The sequence below is a fragment of the Gavialis gangeticus genome, unplaced genomic scaffold, assembly GCF_001723915.1.
Source record: "Gavialis gangeticus isolate Ggan-Ray unplaced genomic scaffold, GavGan_comp1, whole genome shotgun sequence".
In the NCBI taxonomy this organism is placed as follows: domain Eukaryota; kingdom Metazoa; phylum Chordata; order Crocodylia; family Gavialidae; genus Gavialis; species Gavialis gangeticus.
Window position 1 is genome coordinate 77,684,743 of NW_017728993.1, and position 12,673 is coordinate 77,697,415.

Here is a 12,673-nt window from a genome sequence, read left to right on the forward strand (position 1 = left end):
CAGGAAGTCCGCCAGTTCCCTGGAGAGCCAAGGGGGCTGCTGTGCCCTCCTGCTGCCTTTCCTCCGAGATAGGATGGACTTTGCTTGTGCATCCAGAATTGTTCCCTTGAGGAGCATCCATGCATCCTGAACTCCCCTCTCCATTGGGTTGTGGCCTTTTAGGGCCTCTCTGACAAGCCTCCTTAGCTTGTAAAAGTCAGCTTTCCTGAAGTTGAGGACTTCTGTACAACCGACTGACTTGCCAGCTTTACGGCAGATGGTGAAGGTGATCAGTTCATGGTCACTGTCACCCAGCTTCCCTTCGATTGTTAGGTTGCCAGTTAGGTCATCCCTGGCTGCCAGTACGAGGTCAAGCAGTGCTTTACCTCTTGTTGGCCTGTAGACTTCCTGCATCAGATAGAGGTCGTCCACACGAGAGAAAGCTTTGCAACCGCTCAGATTTGGCCAAGCGCTCCTCCCATGAGATATCTGGGCAGTTAAAGTCTCCCATGACAACCGTTCACCAGGATTGTGCGGCTTCAGCCAATTCCCTGGTAAACTCCTGGTCGAGGTCTTGACTCTGGGTAGGGGGTCTGTAGTAGACCCCCACCATTGTATCCCCTGTGCTGTGTTCCCCACGGATTTTAACCCAGAGGGTCTCAAGTCATCCACCATGGGTGCCAATGTCAGCTTGCAGGGACGCGTAGCTTTCCTTGACATAGAGAGCTATGCCCCTGCCCCTTTTGTCCACTCAATCCCTCCTGTACAGGGTATAGCCATCTATACCCGTGGTCCAGTCATGGGTGGAGTCCCACCAGGTCTCTGTTATCCCAATGACATCGTAGTTATTTGCATTTAGGAGGAGAACAAGTTCCTCCTGTTTATTCCCCAGGCTCCTGGCATTTGTGTATAGACAGCGGCAGTAGTCCCCCCATCCCCCCGCAGGCTCAGTTTAAAGCCCAGTGGAGCAGGTCAGCCAGTCTAGCTGAGAAGAGCCTCCTCCCCAGCGGAGAGAGGTGGAGGCCGTCCCTTCCCAACAGCTCACTGCCTCTCTCTCCAAAGAGTGGACTGCAGTCATGGAAGCCAAAGCCTTCCTGATGACCAGCGCTGCAGTCTTTGGTTGACTATGTGGATCCTCCTCTCCCTCCTCAGCCCATAGCCTGAGACTGGGAGGATCGAAGTAAACTCCACCTGTGCCCCCAGACCCTTTAGCCCTGCACCCAAATCCCTGAAGCGCCTCATGACTCGGCTAGGAGCACTCTGAGCTGTGTCATTCATGCCCACATGGATGAGGAGCATGGGATAGAGGTCTGTGGGCTGGAAGAGTTTAGGGATCTTGTCCACAATGTCATGGATGCGGGCCCCTGGGAAGCAGCAAACTTCCTGGGGTAAGGGATCGGGGCGGCAGATTGCCCCCTCAGTCCCCCTCAGGATGGAGTCTCCCACGACAAACACTTTGTGTTTGGTCTTGGGGAGAGTGGGGACGGTAGCTACAGTGTCCTCTGTGTTGCCTGTGGGAGCTGGCAACTCAGCAGGCTCTGCTGGGGCTGCAAGAGGTTCATACTTGTTGCAAAGCTTCAGTGGGGCAGGGGCCTTGGTGCAGCAGGCCCTGGGACCCTTGACTACCTTGGTCCAACCCCATGGTTGGACAGAAGGGGATGTCCCCAAGTCCTCCCTTGTCCTGGAGGGAGACTGTGTTCTACCCTCTGCCTCCCAGGGGAGAAGGGACTGGTAGTAGGAGTCTATCTCCTGCTCACAGTCCCTGATGGCACGCAGTCTCTGAACTGTAGCCTGGAGCTCCTGCAGCTGGCGTGCCAGAGACCCCAGTCGGGGAGCAGACACCATAAGGGGAGGTGGCCATGCTCCTGGGCCCCAGAGCCTGAAAAGGGGACAGGCAGCCCCCGTAGCCAAGAGCCAAAGGCTTTGTCTGTGTGAAGCCTGGAACTTTGGGCTCCGCCTGGGTGGCTGTCTCTGAGGTGCCGGGGGGGGGGGCCACAGACCCTGAGGGGACCCTCGAGGTGCGGCCTGTGCCCATCCGTGTCATGTTGCTGGTGGGCTGGCTATGGCTGGGACTGCTTACTCTGGGGGGCTCACAGGCAGGGCCTTGGGCCCTCCCGCTCACCCTCCTGCACGAACTCCCACGCTAACTCACATGCTGGGCTCAGGAGCGTGCCTGTTTGTGTGGCCTGTTCGCACGGCTCCCTGGGAGGCAGGGTGAAGTAGGAGCCAGGGGGAGCGTGACCCTCCTTGGTCCACTTAGCCCGATCCCAGCTGGCTAGATCCCTCCCTCCATGGGCCCCTGCTAAGCTGCCAGCAGGCCGGGGCTTGTCAGGGTTCCTGGGGTCACAGCTGTGGTCCCTGAGCTCGCAGGGGCGTAGTGGGCTTACACCCGCATGTCTCACACTGGAGCCAGGATGCTAGTGAAGCTTATGCTGTTGCTGGGCCCTTTTTAAACTGCACACATGAGCAGAAGGACCGGTTGGCACCTCAGTGCTTTTGGGGGGCTAAGGGGGGTCCCTCCCCTACACTGAGGGAAGGAAAAGGTGGGTGACTTCCCCCTAACCCGGTAAGCATGCCTGCAGGGGGGTCGCGTGGCTCCCTGGGGGGCTGGGCCAAGTAGGAGCCAGGCAGGGCGTGACCCTCCTCGGTCCACTTAGCCTTCTCCCAGCTGGCTAGATCCCTCCCTCCACAGGACCCTACTTAGCTGCTGGCAGGCCGGGGCTTGTCAGGGGTCCTGGGGTCACTGCTGGGGTCCCTGGACTCATGGGGGTGCAGCAGGCTTACACCCACGCGTCTTGCACCGGAGCCGGGACGCTAGGATTGCTTAACACTTCCTTTTCTTGCTTCCAGGAGCCTCTGGGATTTGTAGTCCACAATCACAGGCAGCAGTAAGTTTAGCAGGGCAGTTCTATACTCAGGGAAAGTGGAGTTTAACTGGAGAAGGGGGGGGGGTTAATTCCCCTCCCTAGCCCCAGACCCCAGCTGGGTTTTGCCTGCAGGGCCTGTACCTGCCTTCCCCGCCCCAACCCTCCAACCCTTCTTTGCTGAAGCAGACAGCACAGCCCAGGGCCACAAAGCATGTTGTGGGGACGTGATTTAATTTGAACCAGGAAAGGGTCTGGAACAGAAGTTTCATAAACCAGTTTGACCCAAATCAGTTAAGTCTGATACTAAAGTCAACCAGGTTTAACTTAAACTAGTTTCAGCCATTTTGAACTGAACTTCTGCTCTATTAATTACAGGTTTTCCTTGATTTTTGCAGGTTCTGTATATGCGAATTTGCTCTTATGCAATGAGCATTTTTAGACCCATAATTCATTATATGTAAGGTAAATTCACTCTTATGTGATTGGCATAGGCACCCCTGCCCAGGCAGGTAAGTCTGTAGAGGCAAGGCAAAGGGCCATGGGGCCAGGGCCCCACTCACCTCAGTCCCTGCTGCCGCAGCCCCAGGAGTGGCTGGTGCCAGCTGCCTGCAGCCACTGGGCTGCACCATGCTCCGCCTGTCCCCACTCACCCCAGCTCCTGGGCTGTGCCATGCCCTGGTGCAGGCAGCTGGTGTCGGCTGTTCGTGGGCCCGCTGCAGCAAGGGCTGGGGTGAGTGGAAACAATCAGAGCCCCGAGTGGCATGGGGCACGGCACAGCTTGTCCTCAGTCACTGTAGCTCCTGCTGCAGCTGCCCCAGGAGTGGCTGTTGCTAGCTGCTGAGGGACCTGTCAGTGGGTGTGGGCAGGTATGCCTTGTGCTGCTCTGTGTACCCTGGGAGGGCTGTAAGCTGGGGGGCTGTGCCAGTCTCTTCCTGGGGGGCACATGCCCCTGGATCTGCACACGGGACAACAGCAGGCTACTGCTACAGGCTGGGATCGACAGTGGCACTGGTCTCTTCCCAGTGCTTGGGGCTGGCCGCTGTAGCAGGGGCTGGGGTGAGTGCCCCTGTTCTCTCTGCTTTGCTCCCTTGTGCAGCCCCAGGAGCTGTACCCCTCCCTACCATCCCTTCCCTAGTCCCAGCCTCACTCCTGCCCCCCCTCACCACCATGGAAACCTATCCCTATTTGTTATATTATAAAGTGGGTTGGCTTTATGCAAATTCAATTTATGTGCCATTCTCCGGGAACACATGTATAGAATAAATCGAGGGAAACCTGTAATTCCAGCTGCCAGCCAGACTCCCAGCTGCCAGAGCACCAAGGCTGCTGCTTCCTCTGCCCCAGGATCCCAGGTAAGGCTGCTGGGGCCAGCACAGTTACTGGCTCCAGGCTCCCCTACCCGACCAAGGTAACCTGCCGTGTGCCAGAGTGCATGTGGCACAGTCATTCCCCAGGGACAAGCAGCAACAGCAGCACAAGGTGTGCCACTGCTACATGTCCCCAGGGAACCAAACGTCTATGCTCATCTGGACGCGGCTGTTGTATCTGGATGCGGCTGTTGTGCCTGAAAGCATATCTATCATCTTTCCCAACTATATAGCTTGTCCAGTTAAAGATTTTGCCAAAAAAAGCCTCCTTGCTTCTCATATATTTTTTGGACCACTTGGAACTGTACACTGAGAAAGCCCAGTCCTCCACGCTAGCAAGTATGGGTAGTTACATCACTAGGTCTCTACGTGCCCTAATCACCCATGATTACTTATGCAAACTAAATCCCTTTTCACAGCTTGTCTTGCAGTAAGACTCTTCATGACCCTCAGGGGATTACTGCAACACACAACACCTGAACGTACATGAGAAATGGAGGCACATGCAGATTTTATAACTGAAGCAATGAAAATAGAAATTCATCGCTCTGCCTCCATTTCTGGATCAAAAGGAACACAACCCCCGTCTCCAGCTGTTAATCTTCACCAATAGAAAACATAGCAAGGAAACACCTGAACGACTGATTAAAGAAACTACATTTTCTAATTTGGGAATTTCTCAGAGTTTTTGCCAGTATTAAAATTATTTAATTGATTTTCTTAAAGTAAAAATTATTTTGTTTATCTAAGAAGTTCCCCTCACCCCATTTTACTTTCCAGATTTAAAATGATTAAACCAAATTCATCCTTTGTCTAACTCCAATGGGTAATTGAATCAGTTGATTGTAGTGATATTGCATGCACTGTAATAACATTTGCCCCATTGAATTTTTTTTTTGTTATGATTACAAACAAGACCAAAGAACAGTTCATTCTGCTCTGTTGTTTTCTTGTTCTGTGGCATTTCTTGTTCTTATTTTTCAACTGTTTACACCAATAAGAAGCCATTAAAACCATGAAATCACAAAACAAATTGATCTCCTTCATCTAGGATTATGTTCAGGAAGAATGCTATGCTTTTAACTGCATAAGTGACAATGCAGTTTTTGAAAATGAAGGAAATCTACTATAATAGATTAATTAACCTTGCTGATGACATTCAGTAATTCTTTCTTATTAGAAAAAAGATCATCCCAACAAGTATATGAAAATTCAGCAACTTTGAAAAGACTTGTCTCTTTGTATGACATGTCTGGTATTAGATATTTAATTACATCATGCCATGAGCATAGGAGATATGACATATCACAATGTGATTACAAGGTGGTATGTGTACTGTGAAGCATTCAGCATTTCTGGAATCATCACACTGTATTAAAAATCAGACACTATCAAGCTACCTGCACATAGTTTGCTGCTACACATGTTCAAATGTTCTTATGCAAGCTACTTTATTTTAAAATTTAAAATAGTACCATCACTTTCAAAATAAAGAGTTGTTTTCTTCTTGTTGTTGATAGTATTGAGGCTACGAAAATAATTTAATTTTTCCATTTGGCAACTAAACCAAATTTTTTATATTTCAGGTCAAATTTATTTTAGAAATGACAAAACAAGATTTTTGACATTTCTAAAATGTATTCCTTGCATTGGCTTGGTCCAACATACTTAACAATTCAGTTCAAGTTCACAAATAGTTTGGGATCAGCCCAAACACTTTTCAACAACTGAATTCTTTCTGCAAAGCCAATTATTATTTCCATTACAATAGCATGTAGAAGCTCCCGTCTCAAATTAGAGCTTGTGGAAGCCATTATTTCTGCACATTGTAAGAAATATTCTTTGCCCTGAAGACTTGCAGCTTCACTATAGCAGGTAAGTACAGGATATTAAAAAGGGATTATCATTATTTCCATTTTACAGTTGGGAAACTGATACACAGGAGATTAAGTGATCCTCCAAGGTTACACAGAAAGTCCATGGTTGGCCCAGCAATTGAACCCAGGGCTCCTGAGTAGTGGGTCCAATGTTTTAACCAGAAAATCATTCACATAAGAGCTGGGAAAACAATCTCTACTGAGAGCATAAAACATTCATCAGTTAGAGTTGCAAGGAACTATGCTTTTAAATAACAACAGCTTTTTTTCATTTCCAGCAGTGTCAGCAACAACACAAAAGGAAACACAACCCTGCATGAACACTGTGAATGTATGGTTTCAGCTCAAGTGCTACAGAAATCATTTCTATTTTAAAGAAAAGATTGCTATTAGTCATCTGACTGCTAGTTAGAGTAAACTGTGGTACTCTGTTGTAGGTACAGCTGTAATTGTACCAGTACAGGATTCATGGGCCTACACTGTGAGACCTTAATTCCATTATGCTGGTCACAACCATGCCATAACAATGCCACCTGTGAAGATGACACTGACAATTACACATGCCACTGTTGGCCAGGTAAGCCCTGTATTCTCTTACAAGTATGCTCTTTTCCTTTAGAGCAGAAATTTTCCCACCCTTCCACTGATATGAAGACAACATCTACCTACCTAATCTTAAAATATTTTATGCAAGCAGTGTTGGAAAGGCATCACTTCCCATTATTAGCCAGGTCCACACTTAATTCCTTACCCCCTGCTGAGAATCTGTTCCTATGTGTAGAAAAAATGAACAGGTATAACAGCCTTTTCCCTATGTGCAAGTTTCAGTGTTATTAAGTCAAGTCATTGGCAAGCGGGAACTACAGTTCAGGGTCTGCTTCGTGGTTGTGTGCTTAATCCCTCAGTCCATGTGACATGGGGACTGCTCTTGCTGCTGCTGCTGTCAGTTCCTTAGTCTTCATAAATGTGACTTTTTGATTGAAATGAAAACCCTGGGGCTTCCATGTGAAATGTTGAATGCTTAAACTAAAAATAAAACTGAGCAAGAAGTGAGTTTTGGAAACCAAACTCCCTTGAGACCCCTGAGGGTAGGTTCTTCTATGCTGAGATAGAGACAGGTTACAGTTTCAGATTCCTGTACTTATTCAAAGGATCATGTCCTGCTAAACTGAAGAATGACTTCATATTCAGCTGCATCTCTAACCGGGACGCTGGCACTGTTCCTTGGTGCAGTTACTCCCCACATTAGTGGATTCTTATCCTGCTTGTCACAGCCTAGTTGGAGCACAGATATTAAGCTATTCATAATACAGAATTCTTGGTATTCAGAAGTTTTGGAAATATGAAGTCTACACTTCTGAACTCCTTTCTACTCAAGGACCTAAAAACTCTTCATGAGTAGTAAAGTATTTAGCTGACACTGTGAATAAGAAGCATTGTTATCCCCATCTTTCACACCAAGAGACTTGCAGTTAGAATTTAAGTGACTTGTCTGTGGTCACGCAGGAAGCCTGCAGCTAAGCCATGAATAAAACCAATGCATCCTGATTCCCAGGCCTGTGCCTTAATCACCATCCTTCTTCTTTTGTATGCCCGCTTGTTTTCTGAATAATTGAACTGTAACTCAGGTATAAAGGTGAGGGGTCTTTTTTCTCTTTCCTTTTCAGCTTGGCAACTCCAGGGTTTTTTTTGAGGGGAGCTGCATATACTGCATGCTTCTTACTAAGGTGTAAATGATGTACTTGAAAAACTGGACCAACAATAACAATATTATCAACAATAAAATGACAGTGACTGCAAAAGACCCTTCCGTACAACAACTTCTAGATGAGCAAGCACACATACAAAGAAACATTAAAAACTGGGAAAAGGCTGGAATAGTAATGGGGAATAGGAGTGTTCTAATGCTATCCCCATTTTCTGTAGAATTCTGGACCCGAAGATGTAGTTAATAAGAAAAATTGTCAAAAAAGCAAACAATAGAATTTTTACTTAATAATTTGAACCCCCAAAAAGTTAAGTGTTCAAGTCCCAGGCTCCAGTGTTGCACACTATAATGTTTGGATCCAAGTATATCCATAGTTTTGAAGAGTTTAATATTTTCAAATCTAGAATTTTGATTCAGGTTAATCTTGGTCTTACTAATCACACATATTGTTTGACAGCAACACATGCTTGTTGAAGAATTATGAGAAATTAAAGGCTGAATAATATTCTCTTAGGCATGGGTTATGTTATGCAAATCAAAACTTCCATTCTTGCCTTACAGCAGTGTCTATATCCCAGGAAACTCATAAGTTTTACAAGATTGAGTTAAACACTTCCTTTTGATTGCTGTTCTGCAGGATATACCGGTTCCCACTGTGAAAATGATATAAATGAATGCAGCAGTAATCCTTGCCTCTATGAAAGTGAATGTGTGGAGCGGTCCTGGGTAAGCTGGTATGGAGCTATTCCAGAGCTGCCACCTGAGTTCAGCTACCACAGAGCATCAGGCTACGTGTGCAACTGTAAAGCAGGTTTTACAGGTAAGCTCTCTTTGTAAAAACTGAAGACATAATATATGACAGGGTCCACTGGATCCAATGTAAACGAATCGTTTGAACATACTGACATGTTAAATATGTCATAGTGCAAAGGGTCCCCCTGCTGGTCACAGTAAATATATTTTAACAAAAACACTTATGGCATACTGATAAAAATGAAAGAGCATTCCTTCACAAGTTGCAAGGTTAGCATGTTACCAGCAATTTCTAAGCATGCTATCTAAACAACAGGAACAGATGAGATGCCATTCTACATCAGGCCACAGCAGTGCCCAGTATCCTATGTCTCTCAGTGGCAGAGGATGCTAAGAAGAACAGTATATGTATGCTGGGCCTATCCAGACTGTCTCTTGTCCCTTTTCCATTTGTTTCCCCCTAACAATCATATTTAATATTCACTAATTAATTCACTGATGGTTTTATCCTGCATGAATCTGTCCAATACCCTTTTGAACTTGTTGAAATTGTCAACCTCTAAACAGTTTGATGGCCATGAGTTTCACAAGTTAATTACACACTGGGCATGTCTACACATTCATTAATGCACCGTAATTATGGCACACTACTTTAATGCCTTGTAATTGGTGCTACTGTGTATTGGCACTAGTGCATGCTTTTTTGGGTGATGCTAATGCACAGTAGACTAATTCTACTGCGCATTAGTGCCTTAGCACAGGTTTTGCCCACTGTGTTAATGTGCAGTAGAATTAGTCTACTGTGCTCAAAGCATCTTGTGTAGACAAACCCACTGTGTGAAAAGAAACTAATCCATGTTGCAAGAGAGAGAAAAGTGTCACGTCATGTCATGTCATGTCCTTTCACACACTGTTATTCTTGTCACATTTACTTGGAGGACACTGCAAACACTTTTCAAGCAGGGTCTTCTCTCCTGTGTTCCAGTTTCACTATGCATACTTCTGATAGTCTATAAATAATGAGAGCAATTACGATGCATTTTTGTAAATCAGACAAAGTAAAATCTACATTCCAGGTTTTCAGTCTCTGTCTCAAGGCTTCTAATGTAGTCAATATAGTGATACCTAGGCACCAAGGGAAACACTCCTTAACAGCAGGACAAATGCAGCTCTGTTAATAAATCTGACAGGCTATGCACTGGTTATACTCAGGTTTTTAAATGAAAAGTAGTACCAAAGGAAACCATAAGTCAGTACCATAAAAATCTATCAGTGATAATCCTGTAAAAGAAAGTTAAATGTCTTGAGATTTGTGTTAAATTAGCATGTTAGTCTTTTAAAAAGCCAACCCAGCATTATAAAGCTATGGATCTGTTCTACAGTCTGACCCTGTTAACTCAATTCTTCTATTTCCCCTGAGAAAAAACTGAGGGTTTTTTTTTTTTAAATAAAAGGGATGAATTTTACTAGTTGTCAATTTCTCCTCCCATTCATCTCCTGAGGTTTATAAAATTTTCCATACCACAGTGGTAGTAACCTCTATGACTTACCAGGTACAGAAAATATTTTTTCTACTACCTTTCTTTCTGTCTTGGGCTTCTGGATGAATGTTTCCACAGGGCAATCATGAGAATCTGTATGCTTCTTTTCCATCATTTCTCTTCAACTGTTCCACCCTATCCTGTTACCAAACAATGCCTTTGCACTTTGCGTTCTCTCAGAAAGTGTGACATGACCAAGGATCCTGGTTTTCTCCTATTAAAAATAATCCCCAATTTGGGGTAAAAAAAAGGTAACTCTAAATCCACATTTTTCCATAATTAGAATGAAACACCACTATATATACATCTATATGTTACTGGTCTTTCATTTAAATCATGGAAAAATGTGGATTTGAAGTTACTTTTTGTAACCGAAAATTGTTTTTTTTTTAAAATCAGAGAAAACCAGGATCCCTGGTCATGTCACACCTTCTGAGAGAACACAAAAACTGCATTGTCTATTATGCAGTTAAAAGCATAGCATTCTTCCTGAACATAATCCTAAACGAAGGAGATCAATTTGTTTTGTGATTTCATGTTTTTAATGGCTTCCCTGTATGCTAATGATATTCCTCTCCCTGTGCATCAAGCACCCACACTGTTATCCCAAGTCTCTTAAAATTTCACTCTTTTCCCTTGCTTTTCATAACTGACTTGCAATCCTTGCTCCCTATTCTTCCCCTGTTGCGCTACGTTTTAAAAGTCCTATGCTCTATCATATGACTCGACTTGTGTTTCCTTGTTTTAACTCACATCCCTCCTCTTCCTCTCCTTACTCAGCCATTACCTTCAAGTGTTTTGTTTTCTTTATTTAGGGCCTGGATACACATTTCTTAACGGCTTTATAGTGGTATATACAAGGAGTAAATGCACAATGTTGAGCCCTAAACCAGTTTAACTATTAGAATCAGTTATAAATTGCCCCAGGGCACAGACAGAAGTGATAATTTCTGGCCAATCTAGCCACAGAAAGCAGTCTATAGCTGTGACCAAACAGAAGTGCATGCCTGCAGACCACTTCAAAAATGGCCAATCAAGTGAAAATCTGAGGGTTCAGATGAAGATGCTTCAAAACGGAACGTCTTCTGTAACATGTGTCTGCACTGCTTCCAAGACTGTCACTCTTTTCAGAATGAGAGAGGGGGAAAGGAGCAGAGGGAATTTGGTTTGGGGTTTTTTCAGCCCCCATTAGAAGGTAAGGCAGGCATACTGGAGCCAACCCACACACCAGCACTGGCTGGGGAACCCCTAGAATGAGCTCCCTCTGCTCCCTTTCCCCACTTCCATTCTGAAAACAGGGATAGGATAGGAGGGAGGAGGGGTCATTGGTGGGGGAAACAGGCTGAAGGCTGGCAGCCAACAGCTAAATTCCCCTACCACCTGGAACCAACAGTGAACTTCTGTTTGGTCTGGGGGATCGTTGCAACTCAAAACACTTCCTGCAAAGCATTTTGACTTACAGCAGGGAGCTGCACTTCTGTCTGTACCACCATTGTAGTTACCCCAAGAAATAAGAAACAGCAGTAAAACTATATGAATGCAAGTGATACCAGGGTTTATGATGTGTCCACAGTTATTCTAGAGTAGCTGTTTGTTCAGTGCAAATAGGCTATTTCCCACACCTTAGTGACAAGACACTGAAATAGGACTTAATATTGCAGCTTCCCAAGATAACTGATTGTCTGCCCACCCCAAATCAGGGTGTGATTTATTTGTACAAAACTGATGTAAATGACATCAGAACTAACTTGTTATGTTATGTTATGTACTTTGACTCATAGTGCACTATCTTTACTCGTACTGATAAATATATTTACAGGTGAGATAGTACTTGTTGGCTGCATCCAGACGAGTGCAGCCATGTAGTATCTGGTGCCAAAAATGTACTGCACATTCAGCTGTTCTCTGCATTGCAAGGGAGCAGCACAGGGTTTTTTTTGACCCCTGGATATCCAGGGGGCAGGATGCACCGTTCAAAACCAGAGCCTGGCCAGCCAGAGCCACAAGCTGGCTGCCGGCAAGGCTCTGAGTGGCAGGATTGCCATTGCTGTAGCCCCAGGAGGCCTCCAACCCCCCAGGTAAGGCTACAGGGGCCAGCCCAGTGCTGGCCCCAGCCTCCCCTACCCCACCCAGGGTAACCTGCTGCTCACCAGAGAGTGCGTGACACAGGCGTTCCCTGGGGACAACTAGCAGCAGCCAGAGGGGATTAAGATTCATTGGGCCGTGGGGAAACAGAAAACTGAAAGACCCCCATACCCATTTTAAACATGAATGTATCAAAAAGCATTAATAAATAGCCCTGTTAAATGTTTATACGGTGCATTAATAAATCAAGCACAACACACGATGTCAAAATTAACTACTCAGTTTTGCCACACACAACACTGAATAAAACAACTGCCTTAAAAAAATTACTCAGATGTATGGGATCACCATAAACATATAACACAAAAGGAATGATGTTTTAGTTTAGTGGTCATGTAGACTCTTGTTTGACTTTTTTTTAAAATACACAATTTATCCCACATCCTGTCAGGATATGCAGGGACCCCCCCACCTCCCGAGTCTCCAAAATCCACAC

The 12,673-nt window shown here is 45.5% G+C and overlaps 1 protein-coding gene across 1 annotated transcript in view; it reads left to right on the forward strand.

Annotated features, from left to right (window-relative positions):
• Nucleotides 1–12,673, forward strand: part of CRB1 (crumbs 1, cell polarity complex component) — a 173,018-nt gene that overhangs the window by 46,814 nt on the left and 113,531 nt on the right. The window contains exons 4-5 of the mRNA XM_019528364.1: nucleotides 6,528–6,667; nucleotides 8,436–8,618. Coding sequence (XP_019383909.1) covers nucleotides 6,528–6,667; nucleotides 8,436–8,618 — 323 coding nt within the window. The remainder of the gene's footprint in view (nucleotides 1–6,527; nucleotides 6,668–8,435; nucleotides 8,619–12,673) is intronic.